A 26,071-nucleotide genomic window follows, 5' to 3' on the forward strand; every position below is an offset into this window, starting at 1 on the left:
TGTGGTAGGAGAACACACACATGAAAAGGTTTAACTTTTACAAGCTTGCAGAGCCAGTGGCTCCCTCTTCTGGCAGGAGAGTAGAAGGGGAAGGAAGAGGACTGAAGGAACAGCCTGGAGATGTTTAGGGAAAGGGGTACAGTTCAAAAAAGTTACCCAGAACCCCGGGTCAGGGGAGGCTTACCAGATGGATGAAAATGAAAGACATTGTTGGTGACTGCATTGGACGAGATTTGAAAACCTGAGAGCTTAAAGGCTGAAGACAGGGTAATATGCAAGACAGAGACTAATACTAAAACATTGTGTATGAGTTAATAAGAGTGAAAAGCTAAGTGCATTGTATGTAGCATAGGTGGGATGGGGGACAGCAAGAACTAGACAAGTTAGAAAATGAAAGATGTAGAAAACTAAAATGGAGTGAGGAAAGAAGTAGTTAATGCGAAGAAATCCTGAGACACAAAGAATTAAAGTAAATTAAGGCCAGATGACTGTCGAGAACAAAGGTCATGGTGTAATACCAGTTCCCACCAGTGGATTTCTGAGAAACTAGTGTCTGGAGGAAGAATCAAGATGGTACATGTGGTGAAACAGGCACCAAGGTCATGATTGTCATGTTGTATAGCATGCTCTGTGACAGGATATTGTATGTTGCTGGTATACACCATCTGCCTATGCCCATTCACCTTGACTGATAAGTAGGTGGTACTCTATATAAAAGGCTGAATTGAGTTTACATAACAGCCGGTATATGACATGTCATTTCAGAGGTGGTTCTCCCTTTGATAGTGTGTGTTTTGCCAGCTACAGGGCTGGAATAGGTGGTGGTAGAAAGGTTCATAAGGCAACTCTTGCAGTAGGGATGGTCACAGGGGTAGGAGCCAGAGGGTAGAGAGATGGGTGGAGACAGAGCATAGGATCTGACAAGGATATTGCAGAGATTGGGAGAGCAACAGAAAGATATTCCGGGTGTGGTGGGAGAAACCTCAGGCAAAATGGATATCATTTCAGGGCATGATTTTAATAAGTCATGGCCTTATTGAAGAAATTAATTAGTACATTTCAGATGAGGATAATACACGTGACAAGTGGTGTGCTCTGAAGTTGTTTTTTTGAGGGGTCAGCAGTACCAGGATTTGTAGTGTTGGCCTGGGAATCTGCTTTTGAACTAGGCTGTTGGGACAATTACATCCAGTGAAGGCTGAGGTGAGAGCGGTGGTGTATTGCTATAAAGAGTCTGCATCCCAACAAATATGTTTGCCTTGAATGCTGTACGGAAGGGAACATTTGACATGGAAAGAATGGCAACTGTCAAAATGTAGATACTGTTCTTTGTTAGTAGGCTTAATGTGGATAGAAGTACGTAGCTTGGCTTCCTTGAAGATGATATTAGCATCAAGGAAAGTGACATGGGATTAGGAATAGGACCATGTGGAATTTAATTGGGAGAAGATATTTAAAGATTTCAGGAATTTTAACTGGTCAGTCTCACCATGAATACATGTAACAAAGATGTCATCAATGTATCTAAACCAAACCAGGGACTGAAGGCTAATGGATCCCAGGAAACACCCTTCCAAGTGACGCATGAAAAGATTGGCATAGGAAGGAGCCATCCTACTTCTTATGGCTGTACCCCTGATCTGTTTGTATGTCTACCCCTGAAAGGTGAAGTAACTGTTGCTAAGTATAAAGTTGATTAAGGTGAGCAAGAAGGATGTCATAGGTTTGGAATCAGGTAGGCATTGACTGAGGAAATGTTCAGCTGCAGACAGACAATGTACATGGGGGATTTTGGTATAGAGGGAGATGGCATTTGTGGTGACAAGAAAGGTGAGTGGTGGGAGTGGGATGGGCATGGATTTCAGACAATCTAGGAAATAGTTGGTATGTTTAATTTAGGAGGGAAGTCTGTGTACTGTGGGTTGCAGGTGTTGCTCAACTAAGACAGATATACATCTGGTGGGTGCTTTGAAGTCAGCAACTATAGGACAGTCAGGATGATTGGGTTTGTGGATCTTAGGAAGAAGGTAAAAGGTAGGGGTGCATGCTTTCAGTGGGATCAGAAGTTCTATGGACTGAGGTGGAAGCCCTAGTGAGGGGCCTGAGGTTTTTGGAAGGGACTGTAGGTCAGTTTGAATCACAGGGATAGGGTCTTGATGGTGGATGGTGTATGTAGAGGTGTCAGGCAGCTGGTGTAAACCTTCACTAACATATTCCTGTTGGTCAAGTACCACAGTGGTAGATCCCTTGTCTGTTGGAAGGATAATGATGGAGTCACCAGCTTTCAGGTAACAAAGAGTTTGGAGTACTACAGACGACGGATTAGGTCATGTTGTAGGGACCTTGAGGAATGGTTGTAAAGCAATGCTTCATATGAGGAATTCTTGGAAGGCTTGTAAGGGATGATTTTGGGGTAGTGGTGGGATCAAGTTGGGATCGTGGTCCAAATTGTTCAAGGCAGGGTTCAATGTCAAGTTTTCCGATGCAAAGGTTTTGAGATTGGGTTGCAAAGTGATATTTCCACTTGACATTGTGTGTAAAGGAAAGTAGGGTCTTCACCAAAGCCGCATGGTTAACTGCAGTTTAGGGGCTGAAAGTGAGGCCCTTGGATAATACATAAAATTCAGTAGGGGAGAGTGCTTTAGACAAGAGGCTGAAAACAATTTACTGTTATGAATGGTGCTCATAATTATAGGTTATTACTGGTGACCCCTCCAAAAAACAACTTCACAGCACATCACTTGTCAACCAGTATTATCCTGGTCTTGGATGTATTAATCAGCTAGCTTGACAAGGCCATAACTTCCTAAAACCATGCTCTGAAGTGAGATCCATTCTGTCTGAAATATTTCCCACCATACCTTGAATAAGTTTTTGTTGCCCTTCCAATCTCTGCAGTATCCTTGTCAGACCCTATGCTCCTTCTGCACCCTTTTTCCTACCCTATGGCTCCTACCACTGTGACAAACCCTGCTGCAAGACTTGCCCTATGCACCCTAATATCACCGTCTATTCCAGCCCTGTAACTGGAAAAACATACACTATCAAAGGGAGAGCCACCTCTGAAATGACATGTTATATACCAGCTGTTACATAAACACTGTTCAGCCGTTCACATCAGCTTGACTGCCACCCAGTTATCAGTCAGGATAAATGGGCATAGGCAGATGGAGTGTACCAGCAATATGCAATATTCTGTTACAGAGCATGCTGTACAACATCACAATCATGACCTTGGTGCCTGTTTCACCACACGTGCCATCTGGATTCTCATCAGTTTCTCAGAACTTCGTAGGTGGGAACTAGTACTACACCATACCCTATCTTCTTGCCAGCCACCTGGCCTTAATTTACGTTAATTCCTACTGTCTCAGTATTTCTCCACAATAACCACTCTTCTCTTCATTTTAGTTTTCTACATATTTCATTTTCTGACCTGTCTAGCTCTCGCTGCCCCCCCCCCCCCCCCCCTCCTACCTATGTTACTTACAATGCACTTAGCTTTTCATTCTTATTAACTTGTGTGTGATGTTTTAGTATTCGTCTCCGTCTTACACATTACCATGTCTTCCATCTTTAAGCTCTCAGTTTTCAAATCTCATCCAGTGCAGTCCACAACAATCAGTCTTTTGTTCTCATCCCATCTGGTAAGTCTCCTCTGACCAGGGGTTCTGGGTGACTTTTCTGAACTGTGCCCCTTTCTCTAAACCTCTCCATTCCTTTTTTTTCAGTCCTCTTCCTTCCCCTTCAACTGTCCTGCCAGAAAAAGGAGCTACTGGCTCTGAAAGCTTGTAAAAGTTAAACATTTTTGTGTGTGTGTTCCCCATCCACTGCTTTGTGAGCAGATTTTTTATCTATCCATTTACATTTTACATAAATATTCAGTCAGATCTTGATAAGATTTCAAAGTGATGCAAAGATTGGCAACTTGCTTTAAATATTCAGAAACTTAAGATTGTGCACTTCACAAAATAAAAAAATGTATATTGTATGACTATAATATCAGTGAGTCACAATTGGAATCATTTAACTCACAAGATACCTCGGTCTAGCTCTTGGTGTTTGCAACTCGTGGCCTAGGGGCTAGCATTGCTGCCTCTGGATTGTGGAGTCCTGGGTTCGATTTTTGGCCAGATTGGGGATTTTCTCTGCCCGAGGACTGGGTGTTTGTGTTGACCCATTATTTCATCATCATCATCATTTATTTGCGAGAGTGATTAGATTGAAGTGTGAAAAGAAAATGGACTGTGTAACAACTGGAACTTTGTACAATTGATGATCACCACGCAGTTGAGCAGCCCGCAAAACAAACATCATCATCATCATCTAACTCTTTGTAAGGATATGAAACATAATGATCACATAGACTTTGTTGTGGGTAAGGCAGACTTCAGTTTACTGGTAGAATATCAGAGAAATGTAACCAATGTTCAAAGAAGATTGGTTACAAATTATTCTTGTGACCTATTTGAGAATATTGTGGAAGTGTGTGGGACCCATATCAAGGAGGACTAACAGAGAATATTGAACTTATACAGAGAAGAATAGGACAAATGGTCAGAGGTTTGTTTGACCCATGGGAGAGAGTCACAGAGGTTCTGAAGGAACTGAACTGTCAGACTCTTGAAGATAGATGTAAACCATCCCGAGGAAGCCTGTGCACAAAGTTTCAGAAATTGCCTTAAATGATGACTCTAGGCATATACAACAACCCCTCAATTATTGCTCATGATGACAAAATTAGATTAATTATAGTATGTGTGGAGGCCTTCAAACAGTAATTCTTCCTGCTCTCTGTATGTGAATGGAACAGAAAAAAATCTAATATCTGACATAGTGTTACATACCTTTGCCATGCACTTCACAGTGGTTTGCAGAATATAGATGTAAATGTAGATGGGTATTCATCCTACAAAGGCAATAAATATTCTGTGCAAGCTTATTGATACTGAGTCTTGCAGTGGGATGCAATAATTTATGAACACTGCCATAAATATGTATTTATAAAATTGTTCAACTAATTTTAAAATAAAAGCAGTACTACAGTCTAAACACAGATGTTCATATCTATAATACAAGGATAGTCTGTGATTATCATCCGGAAAGGTGTGACAAAACAGTGCAGACAGAAACTCATATTACATGAGGATCAAATCTTTAAAAAAAATTCCAAAGAATTTAAACAACTCAAGTGGACGCTACTTTGAAATGGCATTGAAGAGTTTCATGTGAATAAATGTTTTTTTAGAGTATTAAGGAATTCTTTTCAGAGGAATGGAATAGTTTATTTGTACCAACAGTATTTGTAATTACCAGTAATCAAGATATAATATAATTTTTTGTTGTTTCTAATTGTTCCCACAAAATTATGACAGGAAATGTAAAACATGTCCACAAGACTTCCCTTCCCATCCCATGAGGTAAGTCTCCCCTTACCCACAGTTTTGGGTGACATTTCTAAAATCTAACCCTTTTCCTACACCTCTCCAGACCTTTTCCTTCACCCCTCTTCCTTCCCCTTCAACCCTTCTCCCTGAAGAAGGAGCCACTGGCTCCGAAAGCTTGCCAATTACAACTGTCCTTTATGTATGTGTTCTGTCACTGCTTGGTGAGTAGATTTTTTTAAGTATGCAGTTAAATTACTTTGTCAGTAATTGATTGTTTCCATTATTATACAAGAATTTCTGTTGTTGTTTATATTACTGTCCATTTAATTTAGAGGTGAATGGTGGTCATAAATTGTCTGGTCTCATCTAAACCTTCTGTACTATCCCAAGCACTATTAAGCAACAGTGCTGTGACTACAAATTGCTTCTGTCTTATGGAAGTCAACTTATAACCAAAAAAATTATATTGTTATTAATTTTTTATTTACTTTCCACTACCAAGCGTTTAAAATACAGTGCTAAACAAAAGTTTGGAATACTAGACTATCATAAAATGCAGTCCAAGATATTAGTGGTCTCATTGTCCTAGGCGGCTCATGCATTATGCAGTTAGAGCCCATATACTGGATGACGTTTATTATTAGGATGCCTGGTGGGCCTTCTCCAGTCATGAAAAAACTGCTGCCACGATGGCACATGATGAGCAGTACAGTATCAACAACAGCTTCATTCAGTTTGTGTTCAGCACTGCATTAGCATGCCACATAGAGGCGTACAACACTTTGATAGAGTGTGGATAGAGGCTTTACTATCAGCATGTCATACACAGCAGTATGTTGCCAATCAATTACATGTCACTCAAAGTGATGTATCTGTGATGAGTGGAAAATATAGAGAGACAGGAAATGTGAAGGATAGACCCAGCAGTTGTCATCTTTTATGACAACAACAATGCAGAATCGTCTCCTCCAACAGTTGGCTCGCAGGTGCCCAACATCAGCTGCCAGAAATGTTGGAAATGACTTCTTCCAGGCAACAGGGATTCATATCTCAGACCAAACAGTGCATTTAAGGCTGCATCAGGGTGATCTTCATTCCAGAAGGTGAATGAGAAGGTTTGCATTAAACCAACAGAACTGACACAGTCAAAGGACCTGGGTTCTTGCACATCAACTTTGGACCATTCCTGAATGGAGTAATGTTATGTTTTGTGATGAGACAGGATTGGTTTGCGACCAGACATTAGAAGTTTATTGTTTGGAGAAGGGCTATACAACACTAAAAACATTCAGGAAGTCCATCTGTTTGCGGGTGGAAATGTAATGTTCTGGTTGGTAATAATGATAGGATGGTGGACTCCTCTGATTCCTATCTACAGCAATTTGACTGGTCTTTGATACTTCCAGGAGGTTTTACAAAAATAGTACAATATGGCGGCAAGTGTACACATAACTTTAAACCGCTCTGCAGTTTTTGAGGACTTAATTTCAATGAAGTGTATTGTTTGTGACGAAACAGTGCTAAATGGAGTTAGAATATGAGTGTTTAAACATAAATGGTGCCATTCACGCTGTTATGCTCAAGAAGATTTTCAAATACAGTGTAAATGTGACATAGAGTGTAACGGCCGTGAGATCGCGAGTGAAAAGTGCTACGCGGGAATAGAAGACAGCGTGCATGACGAACTTCAAAAAGAACTTGACATTATAAAAAAAATATATAAAAACAATGGAAAATTTGGTACTAACCATACGGGAACTGTCTGAATCGTCAAGGCAACAAGATCTCATTAATGCTAGCCATAAAATTCGTAGGTATGCACAACCAAATGTACAAAGTGTAAACAGTACGACTGTAACTAGAAATATGAACGAACTGATCACTCAAAAAGACACAAGTGAATTAAACGCAAGAAAAGAAAGTGTTAATAGTGCATCTATGGATAAAAATATGAACAAACTATCCACACAAAAATATACAAGTGGATTAAACGGAGAAAAACACAAGGTAAATATTCATAAGGAAAAAAAAGTAAACAACCACGTTATGCATAAGCAAGAATACAAGCAACAGACATATATTTTTGCAGATAATCATGGGAGAGGAGTTACGGAAATTATGAGAAGAAATCACCCAGACCTTAATGTAACAGGCATCATCAAACCAGGTGCGCCATTACACGAAAGTCTGAAAAACAGTGACAACATATTAACGACCGGTAACAGCTGCATCATAATAGGAGGCGTAAATGATGTTTACTGTAATGAAACTTGGCGTGCAACGAGAATCCTAAAGGAAACAATCAAAAGGATGCCTCGAGTGCATTTCTACATTGTTAGTATCCCCAGGAGGCACGATCTGATGGAAAACTCGTGCGTAAACATCGAGATTGTTACAGCAAACAGGCTATTTGAGAAAATATGTAGAGGTTTCCAGAATACGACTTTCGTAGAGATAAACAGTGTTCAAAGAGAGCACTTCACAAGACATGGTCTCCACATGAACGTAAAAGGGAAAAAGATTATTAGTGCCGAAATACTTAAATTCATTAATGAGTCATCTGTAATGGAAGTGTCTCCAATCCCAATTCCGCCAAAACAAGAGTTGTCTGTAACAGTGGAACCATCATTATCTGCAGTAGAGCTACAACAAACACCAGTAGCAGCAGCAAAGGCTCAGATATTCTCAGCAGCAGTGTCAGATAAACCAATAGTAGCAGAATCACCACAATCATCAGCAGAGCTGTCGTCATCAGCAACAGCATCCAGAACAGAAGACCCCAAATACTACCTCAAGGCAATGAAAATGCATGTGAGGAAAACATACAAAGGTCATTAGCCGCAGCAGCTAACAAAGAAGGGCAGTCACCAAGTCGGGGAGCACAGGAGCCACCTGCAACAGCAACCACACAGAAGAGGTGCCTGAGGCCTGGGAGATCAACAGCAGAAGCAGCTTCCAATCAAGACAGATGCCCAAGAACTAGGACACCTGCTACACTAAGTGAGGATTTTTTATGGTACCGAGTAAGCAGAAAGAGAACATGGAAAAAGATGTAAGTAAAACTGTCCATCTTAAATACCAGTGTGACAATAGTGAGAGGAATATAAACACCGGACAAAGATACGATCCAGATTAAATGACACAAACTGAAAAAAACCACTGCATAGTACCAGAAGCAAAGGGAGCAAGTGAAGTGCTTAGTATATTACAGAAAGGGGAACTATTACATTTAAAGCCAACTGTTAGAATACTTCACCAAAATGTTCAATACATAAACAATAAAACAGAGGAACTAGAGGTAATATTACAGGAGTATATGCCAAACATTCTAGTAGTTACAGAACATGGGCTAAAAGAAAATCACATAGGAATGTACAACTTGAAGAATTATGTGAAAGTAGCCAGTTTTTGCAGAACTTCCTATAAAGGTGGTGGGGTTGCCATTTTTTCTAACTACAAATCAACTAAAGCCATAAATATAACAAAATATGCAATAGAATTGAGCTTTGAAGCTACAGCACTGGAAACTAAAATTGCTGGGAATTTATGTTGTGTATTAGGTTTGTATCGATCACCAAATGGTATAATTAAAACCTTCTTTGAACAGCTGGAAGATATAATCCAACACCTCTCAAAAACATATGCTTATTTGATCATTATAGGAGATCTGAACATAGACATGAGTAAAAATACAGACAATACTAAGACCCTACTGGACTTATTGTGCATATACAATCTAAAAATAAAAATAGATAAACCAACCAGAGTAACAAAGCATAGTGGAACTATTATTGATCATGTAATAACAAATATTCCTACATGCTATTGTGACACACAGGTAATAAACTCCACATTAGCAGACCATTTTGCAATCATGATAGACATAAATATAAAGACTAGTGATTCAGTGCAGAAGATATGGGAGATGAGAAGACAGAACTACCCACATAACATAAATCTGCTAAAAAAGATGTTAGAGGCAGAAAACTGGGAAACAATATATGCAGCTAAAGATGCAAACACCAAATGGAACCAGTTTTATTCTTTATTCAATTATTATTATGATGTTACATGTCCTGTTAGTAAAAGGCTTGTCAAACAGCAACAAAAAAAGAAAAGCTGGGTGACTGGAGAAGTAATCCATGCCACAAATAATCTGAGAGTGTATTATGACCTCTCCAAACAAAAAAATAATGAGGCCTACAACACACTGTATAAAATAAAAAAGAAAGAGTACTGTAGTTTTATCAGAAAAACTAAAGCATCATTCATCAGGATGTCTATAGATAAGGGAAAGAACTACTCAAAAGGTTTATGGTCGTTCATTAATGGAGAGAGAGGAAAAGTAACAAATCGGGCAGAGGACATTTGTCCACTGATGAGTGGGAAAAGCAACGCAAACCCTCTAGAAGTAGCCAATACTTTTAACAGATATTATATTACTGTAGCAGACGAATTAATAAGTCAAAATAAAACAAATGCAGTAAGTAAATTGTTAAACCCCCCACATACAAATCATACTATGGTTTTCATACCTACAACAGATGCAGAAGTGTCAAACCTAATAAAACAACTTAAAATTAAACATTCTTCTTGCTTGGATGGTGTCACATCACATCTCATAAATGAATGCAGAGAATGTATATTAAAACCATTGACACACTTGCTGAATGCTGCGATAGAAGAAGGTATATTTCCAGATTCACTGAAAGTAAGTAAAGTGAAGCCAATATTTAAGAAAGGGAACAGGGATGAATTAGGAAATTACAGGCCAATATCATTGATCTCAACATTTGCTAAAATCTATGAAATTATAATAAAGAATAGAATTGTAAGTTTTATAACAAAGTACAGTATACTGCATTCATCACAACATGGTTTCAGAGAAGGGAAGTCAACAAAAACAGCATCAACAGATATAATTGAGCACATTCTTAATTTACTTCACAGGCAACAAAAGACTTGTGGGATTTTTATGGACCTATCTAAGGCATTTGATTGTGTGAACCACTCAAAATTAATGATGAAATTATATCAGTATGGAATTAGAGGAAAATGCTATGACATACTTAAATCATACATTACAAATAGGAAACAATGCACAGAAATCAGACATACTAGTGGGGGAAATATAACAAACTACATATCAGAATTACAAACAGTTAAACACGGTGTGCCGCAAGGGTCTGTGCTTGGGCCAATACTATTTATACTCTACGTAAATGACTTCCCTAGCTATATAAATCAGAAACTTACAATGTATGCTGATGACACAACAATCATTTGCACAGCTGACACAACGGAGGAGCTTGAGAAGGAAGCTCTCCTGACTATTGAAAATGCAAATAAATATTTAACACAAAACAACCTGTTTATGAATCAGTCTAAAACAATGAATGTAGTATTTCAGACCAAGCATAGTGAAACTTATAATATAAATGTTAATATAAATGGAAAGACTATTAAAGAAGTAACCAGCACAAATTTTCTAGGAACTATAATAGACAAACATTTGGCATGGGGGGAGCACATAGATGCACTGTGTAAAAAGATAAACAAACAGATCTTCATCATGCATAAAACAGCTAAGACTGTGGGTGATAAAGTCCTCAGATCAATGTATTATGGACTTGTCTTCCCACATTTGTCTTATTCAGTTCATATATGGGGAAATACACAAGCTGGCTACCTAAAGAGAATATTCACAATTCAGAAAAGGGCAGTGAGATGCATTGCAAAAATACCACCAAGACAGACCTGTAGGCAAGCTTTTGTACACTATAATATAATGACAGTATATTCACTGTATATATACCAAAGTATAATGGTGGTAAGGTCAAGTGATAAACACCTCCTAAATAAAGATGTACACAAACACGGTACAAGAGGAAATGAAAATTACTACATGATAAACAGAAATCTAAAACTGACTGTGACTGCCCCAGAAGAAGCAGGCAAAAGGTTCTTTAATAAACTCCCCAAAATCATTAAAAAAGAAACAGATCTAAAATGTTTTAAAAATCATTTGAAACTATATCTCACAGAGAAATGTATATACAGTTTGAGTGAATACTAAGATGGTGTTTAAATATATCATTACTGAAATAACCTGTAAAAATTATCATTTCTGTATGTTTTTTTTATTTATGTGTACGTATAATGTGAAACATGTAAAACCTTTGTATGATTATGGACTATTTCTGTTTAATCATTTGTTTCATTTATATATATATTGAAATCAAGTTTGATGTTAATAGGCTATTGTATGACACACCCAATACTCTCAGCTGGAATTTCAGCTGGAGTCCATGGGCAAAGAATAAATAAATAAATAAATAAATAAATAAATTGTAAGGCCCCACAGATGTGAAGTCAGTGATAGCTTCGTCCTAGTTGATGATAATGCGAGACTGCACCATACTCTAGCAGTGTCTCGGTTACTTCAAAGATGCAATGTCAACCAAATGCATTGGCCAATGCCGTCTCCAGACGTGAATGCAATTGAACATGCATAGGGGTTGAAGGTGGCCATTGCACAGCATCCGAATCCACCTGACAATCTTCAGGACCTCAGTGAAGCTGCCACTGGGACCACATACCCCAAGATAAACTCGATGCTGTTATCCAGAGCATACCTTGGAGAGTGGAAGAACTCGTCTGTATGTCAGGAGGCAATACATGCTACTACAGACTGTTAATAATCATCACTGTTTTTGTTTCCAAGGTGTACACTTAGGAGAGAGACTGCTTTGTTTTGCAATGATTTTTGTAACTAACAAAAAGTGTTTTTGTTTTTGGAAGGAATTATGTTTATTTTGTCAATAAGATATTGTACAAACCTTGATGGGTGTACTATAAGAAGTCATTGTATTAAATTCTATGATATTCCAAACTTTTGTTGAGGTGTGAAATTAGATTTGTTGCCAGTTAACATGAGTTATGGTCCCTTTCATCTGTTGTGCACTGTCTGTTATCTTGCTAAAATGTTTTTAATTGTGAGATCTTTAGTAGGATAATGGTGTGTGCAGAAAAGTTCAATAAGAATAAAATAAAATGAGTATTCACTATGTGCCATATTTGATAACATTTATGTACATATTTGTACTTATATATCTTTAGAATCATATGCTTCTAGGTTTTGGTATTCATGGTAATGTTAAAAGTTAATGAACATCTTATTTGCAGACAGAAGAGAAATTTTTAGGTAGTATTCACATGAACTGAAATAATATTTGTTTCTGAAATTTGCAGGTAAGGGCCATTGATATCCCTCAAAGTTTCCAGGGGTCAGCAACAGCATTTCATGATGACATAGCAGTACTGACAGTGGACTTCCCATTTCAGCTTACAGAAATGATTAGTCCTGTGTGTGTGGACTGGGATGATGTTTACTATGTTGGACCAGGTGATAAAGGACATGTACGTTGAATCCAGTAAGAAAACAGCTGGTGATGTCTTACTATGAGTTGCATATTTTTCAGTCATCAGATAGAGAAATAAAGGATTTGCCATGTATTTATTCTTACCTCATGGCAATATCAGTTTATTTGGCTGGCCTAACAGTGCAGATTAGTAGATGTATAATGGCATCTTGTAAATAGTCTTCATGGGTTTGCCACTGGATAACATTGTGCAAATTCCACAATATTTCCTCAGAGCAACTGTCCAACATCTTTACGTGGTTCAACCTAGCTGGTGGCTAGGTATGACTGACAGTATCCACACGTTGATGCCCCGTTTCTAGAAGATGCACACGAAGAATGCGCAGCCACGGAAATCGCGCATGTGTAATGATTTGCCATATTCAAACTCCCTCTCCCACACATGCACTGTATGCTGTGTTTCTCAACAGTGCAGTCAGATGTTACTCACCGATGGCCATACTAGTCCAGTGTTGTGACGGGTCTGTTATAGAAGAATCTTGATTTTCGCATCGTGATTTAATAGCAGCCAACGCAGGGTTCCAGGCTGTGCTCAGTTGAAATCCCATATCCTTGTTGATGAGATTATCGGCTGTACGGATATCTAATGCTTCCTTAATGACGCAATCCCAGAAAGGTGACGCTGGGGATAAAACTTGCATCTTTTCATAAATCATATGATGTCCTGTATTCAGGTAGTGTTCCACAATTGCTGTCTTTTCCAGTTGACGAAGGCATGTATGACGCTGATGTTCATTGCAATGTTCTTGTGCTGTGCGGCATGTCTGGCCTATATACGCTGCTCCACACTGACAAGGAATCTTGTGCACACCACATTTCCTCAGGCCAAGGTCATCCTTAACCGAACCCAACAGGTTTCTCAGTTTTGCAGATGGTTGAAAAACACACTTAATTCCATATCTTCCAAGGCCTCTTCAGATTCTTGATGAGATGGCACCAAAATATGGCAAAAAGGCCAAAGTGGTGGATGTCTTCATATCTTCATTCTGCTCCATAGATTGAACTCACCTGGGCCTGAATGCATTACCTATCTGTCTCTCAGGATGTCCATTTTGTCAGAACACTGTCTTCAGACGTTGTATTTCACTCAACAGGCTCCCAGGATTAGATACCACATGTGCTCTATGAACTAATGTACATAATGCATTTCCGCATTGTGAAGGATGATGGCAGCTTGTGGCCTGTAGATACAGATCTGTATGTGTTGGCTTGCGGTGAATGCTGTGTCCCAAGGTTCCATCTGCTTTCCTTCATACCAAGACATCAAAAAAAGGTAAAGTACCATCTTTTTCCACTTCCATTGTGAAGTTTATATTTGGATGGAGCGAATTCAGATGCTGAAGAAATGTAGGTAGAGTATCAAGTCCATTTGGCCACACCACAAATGTATCATCCACATATCACAGAAAACAAGAGGGTTTGAGAGTGGCTGGCTGCAGTGATTTTTCTTCAAAGTCCTCCATAAAATAATTGGCCACCACAGGAGACAGAAGGCTTCCCATGGCAACACCGTCCACTTATTCAAAATATTCGTCATGAAATAAGATGTATGTTGAAGTAAGCACGTGTTTAAATAATGCTACTATGTACTCCTCAAACTTGTTGCTAATGAGCTCCAAAGAGTCCTGCAAGGGCACCTTTGTAAATAAAGACACAACACTGAAACTTACTTACAGATCCGATGATCACAATCTAAGAGTTTTCAGGCTACCTATGAAATCTTCAGAGTTTCGAATGTGATGGTTGCACTTGTCTATGAGAGGTCCCAATAGTGATGTAAGGTATTTGGCAACAAAATGAGTCGGTGCTCCTATGTTACTTACAATGGAACGGAGAGTTACGCCATTCTTATGGATCTTGACTAGGCCGCAGAGTTTAGGAGGAACCGCAGCCTGTTGACGCAAACCCTTAGTGACTTTCGCTGGAATTGAGCTCTTCCTGATGAGTTCCACAGTTTTTCTATGGATCCTACCCATCGGATCGCTTTTTAATTTACTATATGCAGGATTGTTGAGCAGTTTGTATATCTTGCTGTTATATTCTGTGTGTGAGGGAAGTACAGTAGCATTTCCTTTGTCAGCAGGTAAGATGATGGTGTCTTGGTCTTCTCTCAATTCTCATAGAGCATTTCTTTTAGCTGAGGTGATGTTAAAGTAGGAGCTCTTAGATGAAGCTTGAGTCAAGATACGCCATGTGTCGTGCCTAATCTCTACAGCAGCATCCTGAGGAAGTTCTGAAACAGCCTGCTGTATTCCACTAATCACATCTCAGATGGGAATGGTCCCTGGTGTAGGTGCAAAATGCAGACCCTTCTCTAGACCCGAAACTGCAGCGTCGTCCAAAGTCTTCTCCGTGAGATTAAACACGGTACGTCTTCTTGCCAAGTCTCCTTGCATTCAGGCTTCGAGTCGATTGTATTTAGTCATTTGATGAACCTTAGCTTGTCGTTCAGTCCAGTCAGCCAGTGCACAAGTGGCACTATCCACCCAGTTTGCTGAAATCTTCAGATGGAGTGGTAGTAATTGTCTGGGCACCGAGCACAATTCCTGACACATATAGCGCACCCTTTCTCTTACAAGTGCTGCACTCACACCTCATTTAATTCTAATGGCAGCTGCAGAATTTATACAATGTTTAAATTTAGCAAATGTAGGGATGGTTTGTTTTTTGTGGCATCTCAGTAAAAATGCAAAGTTGCTTAACAATCTACCTCTCTTGCAACGTAACTTGTCAAACTCACATACATTCTTCACCATCCCCTCCACGTTTGCAGGCCACAAGCTGCCATCATCCTGCACAATATGGTAGTGCATTATGTACGTTAGTTCATAGAGCACACATGTGGTATCTGATGCTGAGAGCCTGTTGAGTGAAATACAACATTTGAAGACAGTGTTCTGACAAAACTGTAATTCTGAGAGATAGATAGGTAATGCATTCAGGCCCAGGCAAGTTCAATCTATGGAGCCGAATGAAGATATGAAGACACCCACCACTTTGGCCTTTTTGCCATATTTTGGTGCCATGTCGTCAAGAATCAGAAGAGTCCTTGGAAGATATGGAATTAAGTGTGTTTTTCAACCATCTGCAAAACTGAGAAACCTGTTGGGTTCAGTTAAGGATGACCTTGGCCTGAGGAAATGTGGTGTGTACAAGATTCCTTGTAAGTGTGGGGCAGCGTACATAGGCCAGACATGCCACACAGTACAAGAATGCTGCGACAAATGTCAGTGTCATACACGCCTTTGTCAACTGGAAAAGTTGGCAATTGCAAATACTGCTGGAACACATGACATCGTATGATTTATGAAAAGATGCAAGTTTTATTCCCAGCGTCATCTTTCTGCGATTGCTTCATTAAGGGAGCAATAGATATCTGTACAGCCGATAATCTCATCAACAAGGATACGTAATTTCAACTGAGCAGTCTGGAACCCTGCGTTGGCTGCTATTAAATCACATCCAAAAAATCAAGATTCTTCGATAACCGGTCCATCATAACACTGGCCTAGTACGGCCATTGGTGTGTAACAGCTGGCTGCACTGCTGACAAATGCAGCATACAGTGCATGCATGAGAGAGCCACTCTGCGATTTTCGGCAGAGGGAGTTTGAATATGGCAAATCATTACACATGCGCGATTTCCGTGGCTGCGCATTCTTCGTGTGCATCTTCTAGAAATGGGGTATCAGCGTGCGGATACTCTCAGACGTATCTAGCCACCAGCCAGATTGAACCACCTAATGATGTTGGACAGTTGCTCTGAGGAAATATTGTGGAATTTGCACAATGTGATCTGGCAGAAAACCCATGAAGACTATTTACAATACATCCACAGGGAAAGCTTGAAGAGTCACAACAGTATCTTGTTTATGGGAACTTGGCATCATGCCTTTGTAATACTTCTGTATTAGTGACACATGCAGAAAAGTTGGTAAACAAATCACACCTATCAAAGTAATTCAAATTAACTACTGTGCAACATAGAGAAGGAAGCATAATTAGAAGTTGTGTTGATAACTGGATAAAATCCAACAATGGAAAATCTGGGATGAAATAATAGTGTCAATATTATGATAGGCTGCTACTCTGCACATACAGGAGGTTCTGAACTGTGGAAAGGCTCATTCAATAGTGACTTTAGCTCTTGGACAAAATCCTTCATGAGGCAGGCAGACTCTCTCTCTCTCTCTCTCTCTCTCTCTCTCTCTCTCTCTCTCTCACACACACACACACACACACACACACACACACACACACACACACACGCAGATATAATCCACATTCACATACACACATAGCCACTGTCATCTCGAGGTACCACTGCCCCGCTAGGGCAAGTAGCTATCTCAGTTGGGATGGGCAGTGGAGGTACAGAACATGTATGGGCAGAGTTAGCAGTGTAGAGGTCGGGGATATCCTGTATGCGGTCTGTGGTTTCATGCAGAGATGTTGTGGGGAAAGGATGGAGGACTGGAAAGGCAGTAGGGAAGAGAATAGGCAGATGGAGGGACTAGCAAGGTTGATGGACATGGTGCTTATAGAAATAAGGGATATATCACAAGGAGAGTGCACACCCATGTGGTTCAAAAAGGCTCTTATCGGTGTGGAAAATCCAGATGACATGGCATGTAAATCAGTCACTAATGTTGAGCACATCCTGCCATGCAGCTTGATTGATGATTTGGTGGGCTAGTGGTGCCCTTGCCAGAGTTGGTAGTAGTTGGATATGTGTGGGATGTATCCAGGTTTTTCTCAGGGATATGAGCCTTGGAGCAGGAGGCTGGCACTGGGAATGCAATAGGGACAGACAAGGTTATTGCAAACTTTGTGTTGCCTGTGGAATACCAATGTGGAAGGTGTGGAGGAGATTTTTTTCTAATTTCAAGGCAAAGTGATAGATAGCTGAAATCCTGGTAGGGAATGTGATGCAGTTGCTCCAGTCCTAGGTGGTAGTGAGTCATGACGGTGCACCTGTTTGTGGCTGATTAATGCATATGTGAGGGATGATAGAAGCTTGGGAAAACACAAGGTGTGGGAGATCTGTTTCTGTACAAGATGGGGTGGGTAACATTAGTCTGTGAAGGCTCCAGTGAGATCCTCGACATATTTTGAAATTGACTGTTTGTCAGTGCTGATGCAACAACCATGGATGACTAGGCTGCATGGAAGGTGCATCTTGGTGTGGAATGGGTATCAGCTGTTGAAATGGCAGTATTCCCAGTGCTGGTTGGTAAGGATTCCTCTAGATGGCCCATGAATAGGTTGCCATGGAATAGTGTCACGTGGGTACCAATGGTTGTATGATGGATTTGTGTATAAATGCTACTGTCAAAAGAGAAGTAATTGTGGATGAGTATATAGCTGATCATGGTGAGCAGGACCAGGAAGAAGGTTGTGAGCTTGGAGTCAATCAGATGTTGGGAAACTTAGTACTCATGGGCAGCAAAACTATGGACCTACTTTCAGACATACTAATCTGCCACATTATCTAAAATTTCCTCCCAAATCCTACATAAGCCAGAGCCTAAACAGACTTGTAATGCAGTTATGAACCTGTCCTCCAAAAGTCACAGCCCTGAAGAAGTATCAGCTTTCCAAATGCCTCATGTTTTGCCTCACTTCCAAATTGAGGCATGCTACATCTCCCAGTCCTTACAATGGAAACACTTTTTCTCCACTAACCCTACCAATCAGACTTGACCTATAACCAACATTGAATGCTACCCTTACTCATTATACTCCTCCATCTATCTATGATACAACCTCACCCCGCCATCCCCCCTGCCCAGATCATCCTGTGGTAAGTTTCTATGAATTCCTATGCTCAAACCTTGCCCCACCATCATGACCCAAATCCCTCAACATGGAAACTAGCTTCATGCCTGTAGAAAGAACTGCAATCCACCACCTAAAAACTGGTCCTGGCTTCATAATCTTACCTATTGATAAAGGCTCCACAACTGTTGTTTATGAACCAGGTGATGGCTTCCACCAGCTGTTACACATATCTGTCTCCAGTTCCTGGCACAGTGACCCAATGCCAGAAGTGCAGCATGAACTTCATTTCCTTTTCAGATCCTTAGGTCCATCCAAGAACCCCTAACCGGAATCTCTGCCCCCTTCTCACTCCCATCACTTCCTGGATTCTTTCCTTTTAAATGCTTCCTAAAATTACATTTGGTGCCCCCACTGTGCCTGGATACTGCAGCTCCACAGAGATGATTTCTACTGTTTTGGACCAACGTCTTCAGCCTATTACTCAAAACTTGGCCTCCTATATAAAAGACTCTAACATTTTCCTCTACCCACTCTCAACAGTTTGTGCCCCTTTACCATCTGGCACCCTGCTCATTGCTATTGATGCCACCTGCCTCTACACCAGTATCCCCAGTGCCCACGGCCTTGTTGCCATTGAGAACCTGATTGATTCCAAACCAACTACCTCATTTCTGATCACTATGATGAACCACATCCTCACTAATATTGCATAGGAAACACTTTTCTAACATTCTGCAAAATTATATTTTTTAGCCATGAACCACCTATCAGATTCTTAGACCATGGTTTGGTGGTAACTGAATGTCAGCAACACACATAAAATGATGAACAACTTACACAGCTATTACTCACAATGAAGATGAAAAAGAAAGAAAGGTAGTTACATGTGAGAGTTAACAAAGGAAAGCATTACAGGTTTATGTCATGAAGAAATAATTATACTTAACTAAAACTGTAAAATAAAGTTTTTGTGTAGACATCATTATATTTAACAATAGATGAAAAATAAAGCTGAGTGTACAATTGTAATCTAATATTTGTATTGCTACACTTAACAGGGGAAAGGGAAATTTACTTTGGTGATTTAATACAATGCTGGTATTCTTTGTCATGTATTTACCAATTTCAAGTATTTACAGTAGTGTCTACTCTCAGTTTTTTTTAACAGTATGTAAAACTGGATGGCTATTCATTCGCACACACAACCAGATAGACACCCAAGTGTACTCTACACCAGCCACAGCAACATTGATTATGAGTGATCAGTTGCCTGGGGTTAGGGATATGGGGAAGGGGTTGGAAACGATGCAATAAGCAAGGAGGGCATAGCAGGTTAGTGTGAGGCAGGATTGGGAAAGGCAGCTGCACAACAAGATGAAAGGGGTTCTGATGTCTTGCAAGGAATAGTGAGAGAGAGAGAGAGAGAGAGAGAGAGAGAGAGAGAGAGAGAGACTGCATAACGGAGGGGGAGGGGGGCTGTAATAAGACTGGTGGGAGAAGGTAATACATAATCCGGATAGGACAGGAGCTGTATTTATAGAAGAAAGAAGGAAAAAGTAAGGTGAGGCAATGGGAAACAGCTTAGCACATGTTTGGAACAGGGGGCATCCAAGAACACAGGATATGCTGGAGAGACAATTCCCACCTACATAGTTTAAAGAAACTTGTGCTGCAAGGGAGTATCCAAGTTGCTTGCATAGTGCTGCAGCTGTGAATGTCCTTAATGTTGTGGTGCACAGCATGTTTGGCAACTGAATGGTCAAGTTTGCAGCTTGACACAGTTTGGCAGTGGCCATTTATGCTAGTTGACAGTTGGTTACCTTTTATGCCCACACAGAGTACTGCAAAGTAATTGCCGGAATAATTTATATAACATGGTGTTGCCTTTTATTATGTAGGAAATGCTTTTGACCGGAATTTAGTGGTGGTGGTAGTAGTAGTAGTAGTAGTAGTAGTAGTAGCAGTAGTAGTGGGGATGGTTAACAGGACTGCTATGTCATAAGAGGAGAGGCACTGGAGGTCAGTCAATAAAGGCTTAGGTAATGTAATTGGTATATTTTGACAACTCCTACTTTCCACTGTGTATGTGGCTTCCATGAGTGACAGTCAGTGAGGAAGAAACTTTTTTAATTGGAACTTGTAACAGCTGTCATAGTGGAGATACTGTTGGTGGTTGGTGCTCTTGATGTGAACAGATGTATTTATGGTACCATCTGAGAGGCAAAGATCAACATCTAGGAAGGTGGATTGTTTAGTTTGGAAGGATGAAGTCAAGTGGATTTAGCAGTAGCTGTTCGTGTTATGGAGAACAAAGGTTATCTCTGCCATGAATCCAAATCATGAAAATATCAATGAATCTGGATCACACAAGAGTTTTAGGTGATGACTGTATAAGAAGGATACCTTTCTCCAAGACCCTGTTTCTAGCTGTCTTTCCTTCTGTCAATTGGGCTTAACGTGTAGTCATTTTTAACTCCTTCCTTATCTTCGTGTTCTGACCGTAGTTGTTTTTGTGCCCTAAAACTAACCAGATGGGTTTAAAGAAAGATATTGAAGCAATTCAGAAGTGTGCTGCTAGTTCTGTTACCAGTAGTTTTGATCATCATGCAAGTGATATGAAGGTGTTTTGTGAATTCAAATGGGAATCCCTGGAGGGAAGACTATGTTCTGTTCATGAGACATTGTTGAGTTAATTTAGAGAACTTGCATTTGCATCTGACTGTAGAAGGATTCTACAGCTGCCACTATACATTTGGCATAATAAGGGCCATGAAGACAAAATAAAAGAATTTAGGGTTTATGCAGAGGCATATAGGCAGTCCTTTTTCCCTTGGTCAATTTACAAGTGGAATAGGAAAGGAAAGGTAATGATAGATGTATATGTAGATTTACTTTTGAAATATCCTGTCCACGTTCCTCCAGAACCTCAGCAGCTTCTCCTCCATGTGCTTCATCTGATTCTCCTCAATCCAACAATGTAGTTCCTTGATGTGAACTTCCAACTCCTGATGCGTGCATCAGTACCTCAGTCCACATCAGAACCAGCAACCACTGACAATGTCTCCATTTTGACAGCTGCCACCTGTTCCATGCCAAGATGTCCTGTGCATACAGCCTAGCCACTCATGGTTCTTGGATCTGAATTGAAAATCAGTCAACCTCAAAGTCTTCCAAGGGTCTCCCATTGCAAAATTACCCCTCCCACCTTTTCCAAAAACAGATCTCCTGTGCCTTGTCTCCCATTAATTACTGTCCCCCAAGTACCCTCAGTCTGGCCATAAAAGAGACCCTCCTCATGACTCAGTACCACCAAGGAGTGGAACAACTGAATCACATTCTTTGCCGCAGTTTCGACTACTTCTCCTCCAGCCCTGATAGGTGAGAAATATCCTCCTCACTGTCCTCTCTAACCCTCTCACAGCTTCCAGTCCAACTTATCCAATATTCTTGTCCATCTCTACTGCACCCCTGTTCCCAACCCCTTGCCTCATTGCTCATACCCCTATAAAAGACCTAGACACAATACCTGTCTTATGCATCCTCCCATTACCATCTACTCCATTCCTATCATAGGCATTTCCTTAGTCAGGGTTTCTTAGTTTGATTAATCAGTGTTGTGTTTCTGGGTGAGTTGTTTTAATTTTATACACATTTTGTGCACAAGGTATCTTACTTGTACTCATATTTGTTTGTCAAACTTCTGTTGTTGCCTGTTTTAGAGATGTCCATTACTCTTCAACTTAGATGCATAATATAGTATACATTATCACACTATCTACAGTCTTCAAATGCATATCATCATTCCTTAGTACCATAGTTCTTTCCATGTTGAGTCTTCTTGATGACTCTCTTAAACTTTAGCCTACTCTTCATAATTAACAAATTGCGGTCTGAGTCTAAATCTTCATCTTGTTATGCCTTACAGTCCAATATCTGATTTGAGAGTATCAGTCTGACCATAATGCAATGCAGCTGAAATCTTCCCATGTTTTCAGAACTTATCTAAGTATGCCTTCTCCTCTTATGACTTTTGAATAGTGTATTTCCTGTTACCAGCTAAATTTTACTGCAGAACTTGAGGAGTCATTCTCCTCTCTCATTTGTTGTACGAAGTCCATATTCTCTTGTAATTTATTTATATTCCTTACCATACTCTAGCACCCCCATGATTATTAGGTTATCATCTCCCTTTACGTTACTGAGTTAGCTGTTCAGTGATCTAATATACTCTGTCTCCCTTCATTTTCTGCTCGTGATGTTGGCATGTATACCTGAATTAATTTTGTTGGCATTGGTTTATCACTGATTTAGAGGAGAATAATAGTACCACTGAGTTCGTCAAAGTAATTACTTTTTGAACTACCTCCCTATTCATAACAAATCCTACTCTGATTACACGTCTCCATGCTTCTGTTATTGTGATATATTTGTCAGATCAGAAATCCATATCTTCTTCTCATTTAACTTCAATGACCCTCACTATACCTAGATTGAGGTTTTGCATTTGCCATTTTAGGTTTTTTAGCTCCCCTATCACCTTCAAACTTCAGAAATTTCGTTTTCTGTTTGTAGAATGCTACCCTTTTGTTAGTCATTGAATCATTTACTCAAAGTTGCCTTCTGTTTGGCGGTTCACTCCCCGGGATCTGAATGGTGGACTAATCTGGAATCTTATCCAGTGGAGAGATCATCAAGACAGTTTCTCAGTTACTGGCCTCATGCCCTGTGAATACAGGTTAAGTGTCTTAGATCCAGTGGTTTCCACTGGCTTCTACATCCTCATACTATTGATCATTGCTGATTCTTCCATCTTTTAAGGGCAATTTTCCATCCCAAGGGCCCCTGGATTCTGAGAATCTTTATGCATTCCTTAGCCCTCTTGGAAAGTAATGTTGGCTGCATGAGGGTGACTCCCTATGCTGGAAGTCTGTTAGATCTACTGATTACAATGAGGCCTGAACTTTTTGATTCGCTTTATGTAGAACAGGGACTAACTTATCATAAGACCACTATACTGTCACTGTATATGGCTGCGGTTAGGAATTTAGGAGGATATTTCTGCTTGGCAAGTGTAAGAAGTAAAAGATTTGAGATTACCTGAGTTGTCGGCATGAAGATTTCATCACCAGGCATTAAAATGCTGAACATAAATGGTGAAAGTTCAAGGGTTTTTTACATGATGTCTCAGACCTGTATGTGCTGAGCAAAGTTGTGGTAGATGGAAATGATGTGTTGTGATTCTACAGTCCTATTAGAAACCTGCTTAAAACTGGAGAGAGCTTGACTATGGATTTAAATGCAGTCAGATCCTACAAACAAATGTAACATACTGCGCATAAATAGATAGGTAGAGCCTTTAACACATTATTACACTATTGCAATCTTTGGAAGTGCTCACAACCATAAAATATCTTGAATTAAGCATACACAGTGATTTACCATGGAAATACAACATAAAGCTAATCACAAGTAAGGCTTATGCCAGACTGAGATTCATTGGAAGTGTAGGACACTCACAAAGAAGGTAGCTCATAAAGCCCTCATTTTATCAATACTGAAATATTGCTTTACTCTTGAGGCTTTGTACCTTACAGTATTGATAGTATCAGAGGGTGGGACAAGCAAGAGTGAGCTGCAGCACCTCGGCCACTTTGTGGATGGCATACTATGGAGTATCGAAGCTTGTTGCAGTGCACAGGCTGGAGCAGCATTGTGTCCAGCATTATTGAGTAGTGGGTTTTGATTTCACATGTGTGACAAGCTGCCTTTGTATTGGTTATTGTTTTGATTTTATTTTACTGTGAGGTGTTTTTAGCTTATTTTTTCATTCCCTACTCACACTGAGTAGAAATACGCCTCTGTTTACAGATATACAACTGGTCCATAAATTTTTTGAGCTGTATGTATAGATGCAATGTCATGGAATAGTTATAACATTGTCAGACATTGAGGAATATTACTATGTAAAGTCATTCAAAAACAACATAAACTTGTGGAATTTTTCATGTTTTAAAATTACTTGTAACTGCAGCTTTATCTCTGAGGTGTCCCAGTTTGAAATAACTCACATTTTTATACTTCAATATTTCAAAGTTCCTGTATATGTTTCACCTCTCTGTTGATCTGTATACTACCTGTTGTTATGACTCTGAAATTATTGTATAATTATATTGTAGGTTGCAGGCTGGGGTGTGACAGAAACAGGAGAACCAAGTGAAGAACTGCTTTATGCAGAATTTCATGTAACTGAGTCTAATGAATGTTTCAAGACAATTAAACCAAACATCCATATCTTCTTTGGAAGTGATAAGATCTGTGCTGGATACAGTAATGGTATTACTGCTCATTTTCTTAAAATTATTTTTTTAGATAAAATTTTTTTTCTTCATCATTGTATTTTCATCATCCAGTAATTTGCCATCCAGTGCAGTGTGCATAGATAGATCCATTGTTATCTTCTCAGTGGCAAATATTAGAAGATTCAAAAGTATAAATGGTATGGGAGCATAAATGCAGACTTCAGGTGCAGATCACGTTCAGGAAAGTCGCAAATGTAATTATGAAAATGAATTTAGCTGTACTCATAATGATAGATTTTATAAAAATACATATTTCACAAAATTGGTGAGATTTCACCTAAATTGTCACACCCCTCTCTAATACCAAATGAAAACACCCTTTAGTAAACTTCTACCAGAATTTTATTTTATTTCTCAGTTCTGTTCTTTCATGTGCAATAATTAGAAATTTGTGCAAAATGTATAATATAGTACAATAATCCCCTGGATCTATATACGCAATAACCATGTAAGACTAAGGCAAAATCAGTGAGTCATGGTCCAATTTCACATATAAATACATACAAATTATGTTCAAATGGGACCAGAGAATAAAGAAAACAATGTAATTTAGAAGAAAAATGTTCAATAATCTGTTCAACACTACAGTAAATTCCATTACAGAACATTATTGTGCATTGCAACAATGCAAACTGTTAATTTTGTGGAATCATCTACCAGTACCATGCAATTTATAGATGACTTTCTTCTACTTAGTGGTTGACTGGTCAACTCTGGTGATTGATTTACGCCATTCTTGTATCAGCTTCTCAAAAACATAGTTGAAAAGTATTGGAGACAGCCTAAATCCTCGTCTTACTCCTATTTTGATTTTGAAAGCATCTGAGAACTCTCATGTAAATGTAACCTTGAACTTTGTATTTATCAGATTGCAAGTGTTTTCAAGTATAGACCTTGTTCTTTTAACATTTAGAAGAGTGACTCACAGTTAACTGAGTCATAGCCTTTTTTGAAATTGACAAATGTGGACACTGAATTTTTGCTACCAATTCTCTGATGTCTGAGGATTAGCTTTAGGTTCAAAATTTGCTCTGGACATGAATGGCCTAGTCTGAATCTAGCCTGATATTTTAAATTTTTGGTACAAATTGTTCCTGTGCTC

General features: G+C 39.5%; 1 protein-coding gene across 1 annotated transcript in view; it reads left to right on the plus strand.

Moving 5' to 3' along the window:
- The first annotated feature begins 8,523 nt into the window (after positions 1-8,523).
- The window catches only part of LOC124805450, a 34,389-nt gene continuing 16,841 nt past the window's right edge, over positions 8,524-26,071 (plus strand). Inside the window, exons 1-3 of the mRNA XM_047266012.1 lie at positions 8,524-10,218; positions 12,639-12,806; positions 24,787-24,943. Of these exons, the coding sequence (XP_047121968.1) occupies positions 8,524-10,218; positions 12,639-12,806; positions 24,787-24,943 (2,020 nt within the window). The remainder of the gene's footprint in view (positions 10,219-12,638; positions 12,807-24,786; positions 24,944-26,071) is intronic.

This window comes from Schistocerca piceifrons, chromosome 7 (assembly GCF_021461385.2).
Source record: "Schistocerca piceifrons isolate TAMUIC-IGC-003096 chromosome 7, iqSchPice1.1, whole genome shotgun sequence".
NCBI classification, from domain to species: domain Eukaryota; kingdom Metazoa; phylum Arthropoda; class Insecta; order Orthoptera; family Acrididae; genus Schistocerca; species Schistocerca piceifrons.